Source organism: Hyperolius riggenbachi, chromosome 2 (genome assembly GCF_040937935.1).
Source record: "Hyperolius riggenbachi isolate aHypRig1 chromosome 2, aHypRig1.pri, whole genome shotgun sequence".
In the NCBI taxonomy this organism is placed as follows: domain Eukaryota; kingdom Metazoa; phylum Chordata; class Amphibia; order Anura; family Hyperoliidae; genus Hyperolius; species Hyperolius riggenbachi.
Window position 1 is genome coordinate 144,362,610 of NC_090647.1, and position 20,108 is coordinate 144,382,717.

At 43.0% G+C, this 20,108-nt stretch overlaps 1 protein-coding gene across 1 annotated transcript in view; it reads left to right on the forward strand.

The window, feature by feature from the left end:
• ERBB3 (erb-b2 receptor tyrosine kinase 3) overlaps positions 1-20,108 on the forward strand; it is a 160,289-nt gene that overhangs the window by 127,507 nt on the left and 12,674 nt on the right. Inside the window, exons 17-26 of the mRNA XM_068267621.1 lie at positions 970-1,108; positions 1,419-1,538; positions 6,782-6,880; positions 7,183-7,374; positions 9,459-9,614; positions 14,718-14,793; positions 16,869-17,015; positions 17,200-17,297; positions 18,024-18,197; positions 19,007-19,072. Of these exons, the coding sequence (XP_068123722.1) occupies positions 970-1,108; positions 1,419-1,538; positions 6,782-6,880; positions 7,183-7,374; positions 9,459-9,614; positions 14,718-14,793; positions 16,869-17,015; positions 17,200-17,297; positions 18,024-18,197; positions 19,007-19,072 (1,267 nt within the window). The remainder of the gene's footprint in view (positions 1-969; positions 1,109-1,418; positions 1,539-6,781; positions 6,881-7,182; positions 7,375-9,458; positions 9,615-14,717; positions 14,794-16,868; positions 17,016-17,199; positions 17,298-18,023; positions 18,198-19,006; positions 19,073-20,108) is intronic.

Consider the following 20,108-nt stretch of genomic DNA (forward strand, 5'->3'; position numbering starts at 1 on the left):
TAGTAGAAGGCATACAGTAAGATGATACCTTTTTTGTGGACCTAATGTGTTTGTAACTGCAGTACAGCTTACCTTCTGGCTGCAGCTGCTGTTGTGCTGCTCAGTTAGGTGTGATCATGTGACACTAAAGGTAGGAAGAACCAAAGATGCCAGAATATGCTTACCAGAATTTGGGTATTATAGTAAACCATGGGCTTGATTCACTAAGACAAATAGCATGCCTTATCTGAGTTAACACACCTTATCAGCGATAACACTCCTTATCCAAGTTAACACTCACCAGAGATAACCTGCCTTATCAAAGTTAACACGCCTTATCAGAGTAGCATAGCGAGGGATACAAACTTATGCCTGCTAATTGGCAATGACGAGGGCTCCACTCGTCCTGCCCTGAACCCCTGCGGGTTCGTAGCGCTCGCTATGCTACTCTGATAAGGCGTGTTAACTTTGATAAGGGGTGTTAACTTTGATAAGGCGTTAGCTCTGATAAGGCATGCTATTTGTCATAGTGAATCAAGCCCCATGTATCTAAATGAGGAGGTATTACTTTGTTGTTCACAGGAAGTAGTTGCAAAACATATCTTACAGTATTATCTTATGTCTGTATGGAGAGGTGGGCGGCTGCAGGCAAGCCCAGCTTCACAAGAGACCTTTTTAACTTGAAAAAGTTAATTTCCAACAATATAACGTAACACTTATAATTTACACTATTTACACAACATGACTGTTTACATAATTTGCCTTTTTGAGTTTAGTTGCAGTAAGTAAAGCCTAGGATTGACTGCCCTCTAGTGATATTATGTGATAATGTATTCAAAAGTTGTAACAGAGGATTCAAGTGCCCTCTATTGCCTACAGAGGAAACCAAGGGACTGTGAAGCAAGCACAAGCATACTCATGTTATACAACTAAGCAATGCTGGGATATGTGGACTGTGTTTGTTTAACAGGCTTTTCTCTTTGTCTCCAGTAAAATCCAGGCAGCAGTGGCGACTTCAGTGGTAACAGTATTTTTCCTGTGTTTTGGCATCCTACTGGCTTTTCTATACTGGAGAAGTCTGAAAATCCGCAAGAAGCGAGCAATGAGGCGCTATCTGGAGAGGGCAGAGGTAAGGTACCTTCAGCATGTATTAGGGCTGTTTTCCACTGAAAATTGCCATCACAAGCCCAATTGCACTGCAATGTGATCATAGTTTTCCTCCTTTATGCCACATTTTTTTCATGCGTTTCGGGTTAGTTTTTGGCCAGTCTTTACTTTTTATGGTGCAATTGAATTTTTTAAATGATTAGTTGGCCAGGTAAAACAAGGGAAATGAAGAACCTGCTGATTATTCGCTTTAGAAACTTCCTCCATTGTTGAATGTCTGTTGGAATGCAGTTATGCTAATAAATTCAATACATTCTCTTACTTTCCTACAGTGTACTGAAATGATGGACCAATCAGAAAAGTCTAACACAGTCCAGGCTCAAATATTTAAATGCACTGAGTTGAAGAAAGTCAAAATTCTAGGGGCTGGTGTGTTTGGTATTGTACACAAGGTATGATATTCTTTCATTTAATTTGGCTGTCTTCTAATTTTTATAACTAATGTGGTTGGGTGTGGCGATTTTGGTGCTTACATATCCAGCATTTCTACATGTTTAAATTGTTCAAGTTATATGTATTTGTAACTGACACATACCATATTTAACCATTACACAAAGAGTACCTCCGTTAAAAAGACAAAGCCTGTCATGAAAGGCTTAATTGTGGCGGATTGAAAGAGGTGTCAGGATGAAATACTTACCTGTTCAGACATCGTCCCTCCAGGCAGGTGATCGCTTCGCCCCCTCAACGTTGTGGAAGTGGTGATTACTTTTAAAATGTTCTGCTGAGACTCTGGCCATGCCCATCTGCTGTGCCAAGGCCTGCTCCCATTAGGCCATGGCTGCCGAGCTGGGGGTAGTGGGGGGATGGGGTGGAGAGCCACCTGTGACCCCGATGATGTTGGATCAGGTAAGTATTTTAGCCTGAGACTCCTCCGATCTATCATTATGACAGATGTCATTATCACCAGAGGTACTCTTTAAGATCCTGAAAATAGCATAATTATTGCTAAGTAAACAAATTATATATGAGGGCAAATACACAGATATTCCTTTCAGTGGGCTGACAGAGAAAGAATACATTTATATTCAAGAGATGGTGTTAGGCTATGTTCACACTATGGGCATTATGAAAGGCAGGTTTCGCACTTAAAAATCCTGTGATTTGTGTAAAAGCGCATTTGCCTCAGATGTGATGTATTCCACTGCATTTCAGATTTTGAGGTTGATCTATTATAGAGCGCTACTCCAGCAGTGCTCATTAAAAAACAAGGTAAGGGATGACTCCTGGTGGTTGTGATCGCCAAGGTTCTAAAATGAGGGACCTGGAGCCCAATGGTGCAGTATCATTAGGTAAAATGGGCAAGAGTAGAGTAATAGATTATACTCACAAGGGTGGGTTGCACTTCTGCAACCACTGACTATGGGAAATTCACCGTTACCGTTCGGTATTCCAGAATTGTTGGGCAGGTGCTGGTAGGTCGCTCTCCTTAGGCAATTGAACAGGTGGTGTACAAAAACTCTCCCCCGAAGGGTTAAGGACTAGCTAACAAAACTTGTAAGAGGCACCCAAAAATATCTCATCTTGAAATAATCATAAAGTTTAGGAGTAATTCGATCTTACCTCAAACAATGAACAAACCACGTAGGTAGAAATTGTACTACCACGTAGGTAGTAATTTTAATGATGCACAAAAAGACAACGCATTTCACGGTTACTGGCCCGCTTCCTCCGTTCAGTAACAAGTGCTTAAGTCAGAAGTAGTCACAGGTGTGGGCGCCTATTTACTTTATACAAAAACAACTTGCGGCCGATATGCGCGCTATGGTCCTGCAGCCTTACTATTACTATGTTAGCAATGTGCGTTCCTTTAAATGCCAGGTGCTGCTGTGAAGTATTGCGACCACGATACTTAACTAGCACGGCCGCTTCTATGATAATTAACGTAGTCACATAGTTGCATAGTAACTATACTAATTAACATAGTAGCAGCCGCGTTAGTGAAATATCGCGGTCATGATACTTCACAGCAGCGAGTGGCATTTAAAGGAGTGTGTGTTGCCATGAAAGCAACACGCGTAACTAAGTAAATCACGCTACGCTGCACGACTGCGCGTAGTGTGCATATCGGCTGCAAGTTGTTTTTTAATGAGTGCTGCTAGAGCAGCGCTCTATAATGAATCAACCTATTTGTGTGAAATTAAGTTCAAAAATGTTCTGCATTTAAAATTTGAGTGTAACACTAGAAGGTGGCGCTTCATACAACTACCATAAAAAACACTAAAAGTCCAATAAGAGTTCATAAAACAATGACCGCTGATATGTCCACTTCTGCCAAGGATCTTGTTATTCACAGTATATATTCTTCCTATCACCTCCACCAGCACCCAGGTGAGCTGACACTCACCAACTTTAAAGACCCCCAATTAGATCTAGCAGCGCTTTGGGACACTTCGGGCCGTCCCCCACCACACCGATCTGATGATAGTCGTCCCTGGGTGTCAGGTTATCTTTATCCTTGCAGTATGGCTTTCACCTTCCCATAGAGTATACCTCAAAATAAACGCTTCACATAGCGTAAAACCAGCAACATTTATTTGTAAAAAACATAAAAATACACTCACATATTCCTTCTGTCAATATCAGGCACAGAGTAATTTTGACACGGGCTCTCCCCCGCTTTGTTGGGCCCCGGCTGGCACCTGTAGTCTCTCTACTGCTATTGGGATGGCGTGTACCTCCACTCCCCTCACAGTTCCGGACGCCGCTCGGGTATCCCACGTGTTTGTATCCTTGTGACTTCCGTGTCTAACCCCGCCTTACATGTTTCGTCATCATTGACTCATCAGAGGCTGGGGGGACACGGATTGTCACAGATCTATATACGTACTAACGGTTCCCTCCCCCCCATTACCCATCCCCTCGGTGTGCGATCCTCCAATGACACGCAGTGCTGGCGATCCACCCTCCTTTCGCCACCACTGCATATGGATACAATTTGGGTGGCAGGTCTGCTTTTTCTCCTGTGTGATGTGTGATTCATGCTTCCATGTAAGTCAATGGGAACACAGAATATTTTATAAAATGCAAGGACAAGTGTGAACAGCCCCTAAAGCCCATGCTACAACGTGGACATAACACAACATTCTCTGCCTCTGACACAGGGGATCTGTCTTCAAATTTTTTCCTGTTCAGTGAGCAAGGATCTATTCAGTAAGGAGTCCTTAGGAGTCCCTCCTCCCTAACACTGCTGCTACCTACTCAGCATGCCCTAGTGGCTGCAGCTAAAGCACTTTGAGTCAGCCAGGACAAAAGCGCAATATAAATGTTATTTGTCTTGTCTGATATGCTCGTTACACACAAATCATCCAGATATGTACTGTAGAAAGTGTGTTTGGTTAATGTGTTAAAGTGAGAATCCATAGAATTGTAAGAGCAGTGCCTTTGCACACAGCAATGTGCAAAGTGTGAACTCACCTTAAAGTGTTTCTTCAGAAGATAAGAATGTGTTTTGAAGAGCAAGAACTAAGAGGTGCAATAAAAACAAGTAGTACAGGAAAGTACCCCAAATCACATGATGTGAATTTCCTTGCCTGATGCCCTACATAAGTTTGCAGTTTATATATGATAACTGTCTGTTTACATGATTATAATCCACAAGCGAGGCAAAGTCCCTGTTTTGGTAATTACAGACATCAGGCTTTGTCCACAAGGCACAACACTGTGAGAACTCAGTTTGCACACTGAGACATTCAGTATCCTTCTGCCTTTTTAGCTGTGAACACCAATAAGTATTCAGCAAAGTCCACTGGGGGCCCTAAAGTTATTTAACCATTGCAGTCCGCGGGAATTTTTCACCTTATGCATCAGAGCAATTTTCACCTCCCATTCATTCGCTAATAACTTTAACACTACTTACCACAATTTATTGATCTATATCTTGTTTTTCCGCCACTAATTAGGCTTTCTTTGGGTGGTACATTTTGCTAAGAAATATTTTTTTATAAATGCATTTTAACAGGATTAATAAGAAAAAAATTGAAAAAATTCATTATTTCTCAGTTTTCGGCCATTATAGCTTTAAAAAAATCCATGCTACCATAATTAAAACCTATGTATTTTATTTGCCCGTTTGTCTTGGTTATGACACCATTTAAATTTTGTCCCTATCACAATGTATGGCGCCAATATTTTATTTGGAAATAAAGGTGCATTTTTTCCGTTTTGCGTCCATCACTATTTAGAAGCTTATAATTTAAAAAATGTTTGTAGTATACCCCCTTCAAATGCATATTTAAAAAGTTTAGACCCTTAGGTAACTATTTATGTCTATTTTTTTTTTATTGTAATTTTTTTTCCATTAAAAATTTTATTTGGGTAATATTTTGGTGTGGGAAATAAACAGTTAGTTTTTAATGTTATTATATGTGTAAAATGTAATGTAAAAAATATGTAGGTGTAGTTTTACTATTTGGCCACAAGATGGCCACCTTGAGTTTTTTTTTCCCTCCTTGTGCTTCTCACTAAGCGGAAGCACAAGGGGGATGTGGAAATTTTTACATGCATAAAGACTGAAGCCTCTTGTAAGAGCGCTTCGGTTTTTCTGCTGAGGACACGGATTGGTGATTGGGAACCATGTTCACGTTCACTGATCCCAAGGCTACTGGGGGACACCACGGGGTGCGCCCGCGATTGCGCGCGGGAGCTCGCCGAAGTGCGGCACCGCAGCAGAGCAGCCGCCCGGACATGAGCTTCACGTCCGGGCGGCAGAAGGACAACCGAGGTGACATAGGACATGATGAGATAGACATGTGTATGAATAGTGCCAAGCACACACATAACTAGGCTGTGTTCTCTTTTTTTTTTCTATGCCTGAAATAGTTAAACATCAGTAATGCAAGTGACAGTTTCTATCCGGGTCAGACTGGGTCAGACTATAGCATAACCCTCACTGATAAGTACTGTAATTACAGCCATAAAATACTTTCCTGTCGGTAAATGGCTTCCTGTAGCAGGAAAGAGATAAAAAGGGTCAATAATTAATAAATGTTTTAGCTCTAGCATACTTCAATGAAGGTGTCATTGAGCAGAGACAATGAAACAGTAAAAACTTAAAAACTAGATTTAGATATAAAATAAAACTGTGGGATAGCTAAAAAGGTTATTTTTAGGAGGAGGAAGATAGATACACTTGTTTTTCTCATCAATTTATTTTTACTTAGGATGTTCTTTAACCGCATATGCAAACCCCTCAGTTGAAACTGGAACAAACATTATTTTGTCTGACCGTATGATTGAAAATGATTCCCCATTTTCCATTTGTTATATGGTATATGTTAGCAATTATGCATGTGACAGAGACCTGGGAAACAGCTTTTCAATAGTCATGATTAAGGAGTACAACTCCCTTCATAGCGTACATGTAAAAAAGGGGCGTGGACAAATGGGGTGCCAACTGACTTTGCCTTTCATAAACTAGCTTTACACACAGGTGATCTCTCTGTAGTATATTTTGCCACCCCACATTAGAAACCCTAAAGTTCTAAAGTAGTAAAAAAGTAATCGCTTTAATAACTGACTTCCCAAGAAATTTTCTATCACATTGAACATTTACAGTTATACTTTTTGCTGTCAACTGTCAAATACATGGAAGTACATATCTATTTGTCATCATTTGTTGTCTTTTATCCTGTAGGGTCTTTGGGTCCCAGAGGGAGACTCTGTTAAGATCCCGGTCAGCATCAAAGTTATAAAAGACCAAAACGACTGCCAGACATGCCATGCTGTTACTGATGTAAGTAAATACATTACTGAAAGTTTTTGTGGTAGTGTTTGTGTGTAAATGACAGATAGCCAGTGTGTCATCTATAATTTGCTACATTGTAAACACAGAAGCATAAGTATGATGTGACATATTCTTGGATTATACGGAAATGGATTTCATATTATGATAAAATTACAATGAATGGAAACATAGTGATAGAGGATCTGGACTTGCCTCAGCTCACAGGCCACTGTGCATATTGATATTATGACAGATTGTCATCAGCTTATATATATGACTTATTGTATAACACTTTGCTTCTAACTCTACAGCACATGCTTGCGATGGGCAGCCTGGATCATCCTTGTATCGTGCGATTATTGGGTATCTGTCCAGGAACCCAGCTGCAGCTTGTCACTCAGTATTTCCCAATGGGCTCCTTACTGCAGTTTGTGCGCCAGCATAGGAACAGTGGCACTATAGACCCCCAAATGCTCCTCAACTGGTGTGTGCAAATTGCAAAGGTAAGATCTCCGAATGACATGTATGCTCTGTTAATATGAATGTATAGGCCTGTTGAAAAAAGAGTGGCACTGAGACTGACAGGACCAGGTGTGGACAATTCACAGCCTAGCACAGGATTTGCTAAAGGTTTGATAAGTCTGAAGCAGATCAGGGCTGATTTACCATAAGGCACATGTCTACAGGTGTCTGATGATAGAAAGGTGGCTCACTCCCCTCCACCCGAGCACCTCCCTCCCTCCTCCCTATGCAGAGTCCAGAGCAGAGTGTAAATTATTATTATTATTTAATGTATTTATAAAGTGCCAACATATTATGTAACGCTGATGTAAATGAGAGGTTACTCACCCTGCTCTCAGCATTCCACTGATAAGATCTCCCTTCAGTCAGGGGCACACATTGCAATACTGAATTCTCTCCAGCTTCCTAATACTGGGGGGCACCTCTAGCTACTTAATACTGAGTGTACGTCTGGCTACCTAATACTTAGGGGCACCTGTAGCTACCAATGACCGGCAAGGGAAGTAAGGGAGAAGTGACCGACTGGGCCAGCCAGCACACCTGCGGTGCAGTTTGGTGGGGGTTTGTAGGTTCATGGAGGGCAAAGTCTAAGATGCCAGGACATCTGTGCCTATAGGCTCCTATGAGGTAAATCCAGGCCTGAAGCTGATACATGTAGGAACATGACAATGCCAAATTCTCAACTGTTTTTTATAACCCTTGACATGAACATGAATCAGTGATTGAAGATAGCCCATAAAAAATAGACTTCTTTAAAAAGTTCTCCTTTTGAGCAATGGACAATATAAGTGATCTTCCTTACCTTGCCTGAATTTATAACCAATAACTTCCCGTAAAAATATTTGCCATATTTGCACCCTGTTTTGGGTCACAACAGATCATTAAAGCTCATAACGCAGGTTACTGGCAGATTAGGTCTCGTTCACAGATATAATGGGTGAGTAAAAGTGTTTACACACACGCGTTTTCTGACCCACACCGCATATTGACCCACACTGCATATTGACCCACACTGCATATTTGTATGCATTAAAACATGTATTTGTGACCGCAGTACTATACAATTGAAGAGAAAACATACATCATCTGTAAAAATGCACCCTGACCCGCAGCAACACACAGCACATGTGCGAAGGAGAACATGAAAGTCCATGGGTTCTCTTACGTCCATGCAGATTGCACACTATAGGCCACATCCTATTAACGTTGCTCCTGAGTTTTCTCCAAGGAGATCATTTTTCACCTTATCTAAAAATATTTTTTTCAGTACTTAGCAATTTAAAAAGTAATAAAAAGTAGGTGAAACGGTTATATTAAAACTTATTTTGCATAATTTCTTGCTTAGTGGGAGCTATAAAAGTATTTCCTTGATTAGGTTTAAAAATATCTACTTGGAGACAATCCAGGAGAAAATTGAATAGGATATGACCCTATGGTGTTGATTGAGAAAGCTTACTTTACCTTGCCTTACCTTACCTTAACTGTAAGGCCCCATTTACACTACACATGTTGTCCAGTTTTCAACAACGCATGCAATATGCACTTTGTGAGGTCCATAAAAAAAAAACAATTTTCTATGGACCTCGTTCACATTAACGCATTTCATCCGTACACGTTTTTGACATGCATTGTTGCATGCATGACTGTGCGTAGCGCTTGGAAACACATGCCACTGCAAGCCAAGTCAATCACTCAAACGCATGTGAAAAACACGTACAAACGCATGCATTTTTCTCTGCACGTTTTTGATACGTTTCTGTGATGAGACAATGTGAATGAGGCCTAAGGCACGCGCTAATGTGAACGAGGACCATAGAAAATCATTCATTTTTTTATGGACCTCACAAAACGCATATTGTACGTGTTGTTGAAACGCGCGTAGTATGAACGGGGCCTTAGGAGGGCTAATGCATGAGATTAACAAACACAAGTGGGAGTGAATGCGTATATATTTTGTTTCACGCAATCCGTGTGCTGTCTGCGCCCATACAGTTTGCCACTCTGTTGTGAATATAACCCTATGAGTACATGTCTCTTGTCATGACTACTTTCTCTCATTTTATAGGGCATGTATTACCTTGAGGAACATCGTATGGTTCATAGAAATCTCTCAGCTCGCAACATCTTCATGAAAACAACTAATCATGTGCAAGTGTCAGATTTTGGTGTTGCAGATCTGTTGTACCCAGATGACAAGAAATTTTGCTATCATGAAATCAAGGTAAATGGGCACTGCACTATGGGGTAGCTTCACTAAACTACGTTAAGCAGAATGAAGTGTGTAAAGTCTTATGCACGATGAGTAGAGCAAATGCATTACATGTAATGTATTGCATAATTCTCTGCTCATCATGGCATAAGACTTTACCCTTATATTTTATATAATATTCTTATACATGTCTTCCATGGCACAAGCAGCAGAGGATATTGTGTCCTGTTTGGACCGTTGCTGCAAGCAAATCTCTAAAGTCTAAGTTTCTTGTATACCTTCAAGTTCATTCGCAAACATTTCCTCATTAATTATTTGGTTGGTAAAAAAGTTGCTGCTACATTTCACACTGCCTGTCAGACACAAAGTATGTAACAGCAATCTATTAAAAATGAAGGCCCTCTCGATCGATGTTTGATTCATGCGATAATTATAAAAACAGCCTAACAGCAAGCAAACGCTTAATTTCATCCTGCATCTGCTGTATGTCTAATCTCTGAATCTGAACTGCTTTTGAAATATCTGCAAGCAAACGCTTAATTTCATCCTGCATCTGCTGTATGTCTAATCTCTGCTATCTTTTGTATCTTTTCACCTTTGCTTTCTTGATCTTAATAGTGATCTGCAATAGTGTTAGCACCTGAGTTACATTACAGACAGTATTGTAATTGCTATTGAATTCTGGCTGTTTGTTCACACTTTGTTTTCTGGTGGCTGTCTGCAATTTCCATCATAGCCTGTATCACATACGGATCTGTTTGAAGTTGCAGGAAATAAGACCACCCCTATTACTTAATTAGCATATTGTCTGCCAGCTGACTAGGCCTTCCTTCCTGATTACACATTGCTATAGCTATGTGTATATGAGGAGAAGCACCTTGTCGGTTCGACAAGTCGGTTCGCTTTCAAAGGGCAAAAACGAATTTACCAGAATTCAACAGTAATTCAACAGAAATAAGCACCACATCAAGGTAACATTAACTTTGTTGTAACTTACTTCTATTGCTGCACACTATTGCTGTCTAACTAGATCATCTCTGCCCTTAATTCTGAACTGCACAGCCTACAAGCCACCCCACCACATAAAAACAAACTGCACTGATAAACGACTAAACGTTGCTCCATTGCCCTAGGTAAGCCCACCACCAAGTATCCTCCAACCTCTGCTACACCATTTTCCCTACCTATTTTCACCACCACTCCCAGTGCAACAGTATGTATCCCCAACACATCATTATGCGTACCCCCCTCATACCACCTCCTCTTTCCCTTGATCACCCGCCCTATTGGTGCCTCATGTTCTGGCTCCATCTGCTCCTCCCCCTGGTCCCTTGTCCACTGCTCACCACACATCCTAACCCCAGGCCCACTCCGGTCTCCCAGCCCCCCCGTTCCCCTTCTCATACTTCCCACCTCACCCACCACAACCAAATTTACCCACCAAGCCCCTCTCCCCGCCGCACCTCCCACCCTCCCCATACCCACGAACATTCTCGCCCCAATCTCATTCCCATCCGCCCCATACTCAGACAATCTCTCCCTCTATCTGGCGCTCTCTGGAATGCCGGATCTATCCGCAACAAGCTTACAACTATCCATGACCTCTTTATCTCAAAAACCCTCACCTTTCTTGCCCTTACTGAAACCTGGCTCACCCCCTCTGACCTGCCTGCAGCTGCAGCCCTATCCTACGGGGGTCTACACCTCAGCCATACCCCAAGACCAGATAACAGGCCTGGGGGAGGGGTGGGCCTGCGCCTCTCCCCATCCTGCACCTTCCGTGTCCTTACCCCTCCCCCTTCTCTTTACTTTACCTCCTTTGAGGCCCATGTTATCCGCCTCTACCATCCCCTCCCATCCATTATTGCAGTCCTATACCGCCCCCCCTCCAGTACAATATCGCACTTCCTAGAAAACCTTGCCTCCTGGCTCCCACACATCCTGTCCTCCGACCTCCCAACAATCATCCTCGGAGACTTTAACATTCCAATTGATAAGCCTACCACCTCTGCTGCCACTCAGCTTCTCTCGCTCACCAACTCCCTTGGCCTCACTCAGCATACTAATGCCACAACCCACAGTGCTGGTAATACCTTGGACCTAATTTTCTCCAAAGCCATCGCACTTACCAACCTGGACATTACACCATTCCCCATCTCCGACCACCACCTCATCACCTTCACCCTCACTCCATCCAGCACCCCCTGTCCCCCTCCCCAAACTGGACGTTGGCAGAGAGATCTGCGCAACCTTGACCCCAATGTACTAGCCTCACCCCTCCACTCTCTCTCCTCCTCCCTCCCCAGCCTAACCTGCCCCAACGAAGCGGCAGCTCAATACAACAGTAACCTCTCCGCAGCCTTAGACCATGCGGCTCCCCTGACCTTTCGTACCAACAGTCACCCCAACCCCCAACCTTGGCACACTGCCCTCACAAAAAAACTACAAAATGAGACACGAGCTGCAGAACGCAAATGGAGGAAATCCCGCAACAACAATGATTTCCTGGGATACAAGACCAAGTTGCAGACGTACCATACTGCCCTCGCTGATAGTAAACAGATATACTTCACTCACTTGATCGCTACCCAAGCCTCCAACTCACATCGTCTTTTTGCCACCTTCAATGCCCTACTTAACCCCACACCTCCCCCCCAACCTCCACCCTCTCAGCCACTGACCTATCTAACTACTTTATCAACAAAATTACAACCATCCGGAGGGATATTTCTCTCCTCCACTCTATCACCCCCGCCTCCCCACCACATCCGACTCCTGCCTCTTTCTCCTCCCTTACCTCCCTCAATCCTGTCACGGTGGAAGAAGTCAACCAGCTACTGGCAACTTCACCTGCCACTTCCTGCCCCCTAGATCCGGTCCCATCTGATTCTCTGCGCCCACATTTTTCTGATCTGGCCCCTGTCCTCACCCATCTGTTCAACCTCTCCTTCTCTACCGGCATCTTCCCCTCCGTATTCAAACAGGCCACTGTGCTTCCCCTGCTAAAAAAATCTTCACTTGACCCTGCTCTGCCATCCAACTACCGCCCAATCTCTCTCTTCCCTTTTGCCTCAAAAATTCTTGAACGCCTGGCCCACCAATGCCTGACCAACTTCCTTAACTCCAACTCCCTTCTCGATCCCCTGCAATCTGGTTTTCGCACAGCCCATTCTACAGAAACCGCCCTCACCAAAGTGGTAAACGACCTTGCCCTTGCCAAAGCCGAAGGTAAATACTCCATCCTGCTCTTCCTGGACCTCTCCTCGGCATTTGACACTGTCGACCACTCCCTCCTCCTCCACTCCCTGCAGCTAATGGGCAGTCAGGACCTAGCCTTAGCCTGGATCTCCTCCTACCTCTCCAACCGCTCCTTTACAACATTTTTCAATGGCTCCTCATCCACTCCTGCACCCCTTTCAGTTGGTGTTCCTCAAGGTTCCGTCCTAGGACCCCTACTGTTCTCACTCTATACTGCCTCAATTGGCAAAATCATCTCCTCCATGGGTTTCAATTACCACCTGTATGCCGACGACACCCAGATATATCTCCACACCCCAGACCTCTCCTCCTCTACCATGGACAAAGTCTCTGCCTGCCTCACATCCATTTCCTCCTGGATGGCTGCCAGGTACCTGAAGCTTAATTTGGACAAGACTGAGCTTCTAATATTCCCACCCCGCACAGCTGCACCCCTCCCAGATCTGCACGTCACTATTGAAAATACTACCATCCGCCCTACCTCCCAAGCCCGCTGTCTAGGCGTTACTCTGGACTCTGAACTTTCCTTTACCGCCCACATCCAAGGTATTGCCAGATCCTGCAACTTCCACCTCTGCAACATCTCCAAGATCTGCTCCTACCTGTCCCCTGACACCACTAAACTCCTTATCCAAGCCCTTGTCATCTCCCGCCTAGACTACTGCAATTCTCTTTTATCTGGCCTCCCCTCTAACCGTACTGACCCACTTAAATTGGTAACACTTTACTGCTTCTACTATGCTGAAAGATAGCGCAATGTACCGCACATTCCTGGAACACTTTACTGCTTCTTAAATTGGTAATGAATGCGGCAGCCAGACTGATACATTCTTCTCACCGCAGCGCCTCTACAACTCCGCTCTGTAAAGCACTACACTGGCTCCCCATCAGCTTTAGGATCAATTTCAAAATCCTGTGCTTTGCCTACAAATCAGTGCACAAGACCTGCCCAACCTACCTCTCTGATCTGGTCCACAGGCACATACCAGCCCGCCCCCTCCGATCCTCCAATGACCTGCGCCTAGTCGCACCACGCATAACTCAGTCACACGCACGATTGCAGGACTTCACCAGGGCTGCCCCTACTCTCTGGAACTCTCTCCCACCAGCCGTCAGACTCGCCCCCACCTTTAATACCTTCAAACAAGCTCTCAAGACTCACCTCTTCACGCTCGCATACCCCCCTACACCAGCACCATAATATGTTCTGTTAGACCCCCTCTCAAAAGACGCACCTGTTGTCTCCACCCCACCCTTTAGATTGTAAGCCTCCGGCAGGGCCCTCCTCCCTAACGTATCCAGCTTGATTATGCAATCTTACTCACAACCACCCCTCTTGTAGACTCGAACAGTCTCTATTTTGACCTATGACACTGTATTGTTATCAAATCATTTGCATGATCTTGTTTTGTTGTGAGTTTCCGTATGTTCTACCTGTATGTTAACCCATTTATCTATTGTGCAGCGCTGCGTAATATGTTGGCGCTTTATAAATACAATAAATAATAATAATAATAAAATAAATATGCAGGTTGAGTCACAAAACCACATGGATTATTTCACCTTCTCTGAATATGCACGGATCTATATAAAATCCTTTTAAGCACATAATAAGCAAACAGTAAAAATAATAAGCAAAAACTACTAATAGTAAGCTGAGAAAAGTAATATCAGAGTTAATAAGGTGCAATGTTTTTTTGAGTGATTTATTGCCAGGAAAGTGCTGGAAAGTCATTTCACAATAAGGTATTAATAAAACGTTAGAGAATTATAATTCATCATATACATTTTGTGAATCAGCCCCCTTGTTACTTATTTTGCATCATTCTCACACTATTCTTTCATTTACTCCAACAGACACCCATTAAATGGATGGCTTTGGAAAGTATACACTTTGGCAAATACACTCATCAAAGTGACGTGTGGAGTTATGGTAAGTCTTTCCCATTTTCCTGTAATATGTAATGGTGGGATGAGGGCCGGACTAGGAGCAATATATACTTTAGGTATATACACATTAACAGCCTACCCTTTTATACATACTGATCAGTCACAAAATTCAAACCACCACTGTAATATTGTATGTATAGGCTCCCCTTGTGCCACCAAAATAGTTTTGACCTCCATGAGACCTCTGAAGGTGTCCCGTGATGACTGGCACCATGACAAAAATGATCTTTTAAGTACTATAAGTTGCGAGGTGGGCCTCGATGGACTGGAGTTATTTTTCTGGCACAGTCCACAGATGTTTGATCAGACTGACATCTTTCCTGTTTTTCCAGTTTTGAGGAGTATTTTTTTAGCAATTTGTGCTCTAGTATCTGATTCATGGGATTGGATCAGATTATTCTTTGCTCCTGATTGGCCTGACTAAGCTTTGGGGGACCGTGACCTTATTGCTGGTTCACTGGTCATCTTTCCTTGGACCACTTTTGGTAGATGCACACTACTGCATGCAGGGAACATCCCACATGTTCTGCTGCTTTGTAGATGCTCTGACCCACCATTTGGCCTTAGTAAAGGTAACTCTAATCCTTAAAGTGAACCCGATGTGAGAGTGATATGAAGGCTGCCATATTTATATCCTTTTAAACAATACCAGTTGCCTGGCAGTCCTGCTGATCTATTTGGCTGCAGTAGTGAACTGAATTACACCAGAAACAAGCATGCAGCTAATCTTGTCAGTTCTGATAACATTGTCAGAAACCTCTGACCTGCTTGTTCAGGGTCTATGGTTGAAAGTATTAGAGGCGGATCAATCTGAAAATGGCGCCTGTGAATAATGGCGCACAGTGTTGCCGCTAATCCGTTTGTCGCTTATCGCTATTTAACATTAAAGCCTTATCGTTATTTAGCTCTGTTTATTTTATTGAAAATTAGTGTTAACACACAGAACCCTCTCTGTACCTATCCCTAACCCCTAGACCCCCCTGGTGGTGCCTAACCCTAACCACTTCCCTGGTGGTGCCTAACCCTAAGACTCCCCTGGTGGTGCCTAACCCTAACCATCCCCCTGGTGGTGCCTAACCCTAACCACCCCCTGGTGGTGCCTAAACCTAACCACTCCCCTGGTGGTGCCTAACCCTAAGACCTCCCTGGTGGTGCCTAACCCTAAATCTCCCCTGGTGGTGCCTAACCCTAACCTTGACAGTGTTACATTAAATCCATTCACCGTTTTGCAGTTGAATAACGTCTACAGTTTAGCTTATGTAGGTTAGCTATTGATAAATAACGTTACTGTGCGCCGTTTTTCTTATTTTTTCCCAGTGCGCCATTATGCAGTACTAACGATAAATAGCGATAAGTGTATCATTTTAATGCGGCGCAATTTTAATGCATAGGCGCTGTGCACCATTATTCACTGATCCGTTAGAGGCAGAGGACCAGCAGGGCAGCCAAGCAACTGGTATTGCTTAAAAGGAAATAAGGTACTTATCCGTTAGCCGGGCGCATCCGGCAGGTGGCGCTAATTACTATTCCCCCTCCATGCCGACATGGATAGTAGGGAAAGATGTAACTCTGGTGGAGTTTTGTCGCCACCTAGAGGATGCGCCCGGCTAACGGATAAGTACCGGAAATAAATATGTCTCCATATTATTCTCACCTCGGGCTCCCTTTAAACTTTTTCCTGCTTCCAATAGATTGCTTGAAAGAACTGACTTTTCACTTGCAGCTCAATACATCTCATGCATTGGCAGGTTCCCTTGTAACAAGATAATCAATGTTATCCTCTTCACCTGTCACTGATTTTAATGCCGTGGTTGATTGGTGTATGTGACCAAATGATACTGTATAAGAATAATAATTGTAGGTTGACCAAAGCCTAAACAATATTGCTTTGAACCCCAAACATAAAATGTATGTAGGCTGTAGAAAACTTAACTCTACTCAGGTAGTAGCACACTTGAACTTACACTAGCCCGTAAATGTACTGAGACCAGCCCTTGTGACAAATGCCAGTCCATACCGAGGTGGGATTCAATCTTTACACCTGCTGTTTTCATTTAGGAGTTACGCTATGGGAAATGATGACATTTGGGGATGAACCATATCCAGGTATTCAGATGTCTGAAGTTCCAGACCTGTTGGAAAAAGGAGAGAGACTTCCCCAGCCTCCTATCTGTACCATTGATGTCTATATGGTCATGGTGAAATGTAAGTTTTGATGACTATCATAGATATCGTCATGTCATGTAGTGCCATATATATATATATATATATATATATATATATATATATATATATATATATATATATATATATATGTGTGTGTGTGTGTGTGTGTATATGTATGTATCTATATATATATTCTCTGACATTTACTTTCATACCAATTTAGGCTGGATGATTGATGAAAATGTCCGTCCAACTTTCAAAGAACTGGGTAATGAGTTCACCCGCATGGCCCGAGATCCTCCTCGCTACCTGGTCATAAAGGTGAGAGAGGTTGCCTTAAAGTACTCCTGTCATTTTAGTAGGCATATGTAAGCTAATACATTTCCTCAGTGCCTTGTTCTGTGTAGTCACATGCATAAAGCCACAAGCAAGCATACTATGCATGCATACCGTGTATATAGTGGCGTATATGTTGGCACCCCTATGAGATTAACTTTGACGGACCGATGCAGACAGGGGCGTAGCAATAGGGGGTGCAGCGGTAGCGACCGCATCAGGGCCCTTGGGCCAGAGGGGCCCCGAATGGCCCTCCCTCAACTACAGTATTAGCTCTATATTGGTCCTGTGCTCATAATAATCATTTATATATATACTTTGAATAGTGGTAATCATTAACAAACTATTCCCCATCCCCTTCTTGCACCTCTGACATTGTAGTTGCCATTGGCAGCTTTTAGTGCGCCGTTTCAATTGCTATGTATAGAGTGAATGGGGGGCCCCATTGTAAAACTTGCATCGGGGCCCACAGCTCCTTAGCTACGCCACTGGATGCAGATGTTGTTTGATAGTGACTGCAGCTGTTTATGAAGTAGTGGAAAGGCATTCTATTGCTCTTCTTAGCTTTGAGTTCACATGCCTGAAGGTTTCAATGCCAACTGTCAGTAGGGAAAGTGTCACCCAACTCCTTCTACTGAATACTGTATAATTTTTATGAGAACATGTAAACCTAAACTGAGATCTCATATTTGTTTTTTATTCTCTCCACAGAGAAACAGCCACGCTCCACAGTCTCCTGTGTTTGCAGAGCCGCCAGTACTTTCTGAGAAGGATGTAGAGGAGATTGATACTGATTTAGACACCGAAGAGGATGATGACATCGGCCCACAGCCTAAAACTCCCAGCTCTGTCTATGCATCGCGGCAGAGAATAGACTATTCAAGGGTAAGACCTTAAAGGGAAATAACCCTTGTCCCCAACCCTTTCTGTCAGCTGTATTCATTTTCAGTAGATGGGTAGATGGAGGTGCCCCAACGCCAATAAATCCTCCTAGAGCTGCCCATATCTTCACCTGCTTTTGTTTTGTAAACACTAAAAGTTCCAGTGGAGACAAGTCATTTCTTGTGAAGATCCTCACTTAGGTTCCTAGAACTTCAAAATCACGAGTGCCAACCACCTACTCGCCATGTCCCTCCATTTTTATAAGACACAAAGGGCCATATGCAATTCACTTTTTCACCTGAGTTTTCTCCTAGGAGATCATTTTTTATCTTCACATTAAAATACCTTTCCAGCACTTTTCAACTAAAAACGTACCAAAAAGTAAATGAAAAAGGACTATTTATTTTGAGCATTGTCTTGCTTTCTGATGGCTTAAAATGTACTTTATTGACAAATTAAAAAAATATCACCCAGGAGATAACTCATGACAAAAAGTTAATTGCATATGGGCCAAAGTCCAATAAAAGCACAATTCATTTTTATTTCAATCAGAAATGAAAGGCTTCTGCTTAGCACAGGGTATTTTATTCTACATCATCTAAAAAGAAAAGTGGCAATATGTTTTGCAATTGGCTTTCCTCACTTGCCTAACCAAATCTGCAAGATCTGTTTTTTGTTTTTATTGTCACCTTCTATGATATCAGAAGCAGAAGCTGGTCAAGTAGGGGAGCCAAATTAATTTAAAAACTGCCAAATATATGTGATTGTCAAAAAAACTGCAATCTGATTTACTCAATACTTTTATATTTCAGAGTCACAGTGTGCAGAGCTCTCTTGCTGGGTATCTTCCCATGACCAGTAACAGCATTACTAAAAAGGTAACCCATTAACTCCATTTTAGCTCCCCCTTTGTACTACTTCTAGTATAGCTACTAACCTATCCAAAGTGAAGTGAACCTGTGGAATGTTACTATAGCACCAAGCTACCATATTGTGGTTGGCTAGGCTTCCCCCAGCCCATATGTTGCAGTGCAACCAGTATGTGCATTGCCAACTGAAGTGTACCCGCGCTCCTTCATGGTCACACTCCCGTAGCTGGGAGCATTTTGTGCTTGTGCAGTTACAAGCCTTAACTAATTGTGCAGATGCAAAATGCTCCCAGGCACAGAAAAAGGACTGTGGGAGAGCAGATGGTAGTGGACGCACACTGAGAGAGGACGTGCACCACAAGAGGCTGGAGGAAATCCCCAGATCAGTATAAAACCTTGTTTGATTCATCTCTGGTTTATTTAAACCCACACCCATATAGATGTTGCGTTACGTTGCTGCCAACCTACAAAGGCTCACTTTGACAGATGATGAAATAGTTCAGGCGCTGCATGTCTCATATTTTGAATGACAGGAATTGAGTAGTTATCAGACATTACCTAACAGGTTCACTGAGCCGCTGCTTGATCCCATACCCTCTCATCACAATCCTCACCTTTTTTCATCTATCCCACTTGCTCTTGCCTCTCTCGTCACCCTTTCCCTTAACAAATGTATTTTCCCATCCACGTTCAAGCAACCCATATGAAAGAAACCTTGTCCCTAACCCTACTGGCCTCCCCAACTACCATCCCATCACTCTTTCCTTTTCTTCCAAACTAGTCAAGTGACATGTTCACTCAGATTTGGTGCATCACTTCACTGCTGATTCTGTTTGATCACCTCCAATCTGGCTTCAGCCTCTGTCCCACTCCATGGCAACAGCCCTTGTCAAAGTGACCAAAGACTTATCGACGGCTGAATCCAAAGGTTTCTGTTCTATACTCACTCCTCTTGATCTCTCTTTAGCTGTCAACACAGTGGACCACCCTTTGCTTCTCCAGATCTTCTCCTCTCTGGGCATTCAGGGTCTCGCTCTCTCTTGGC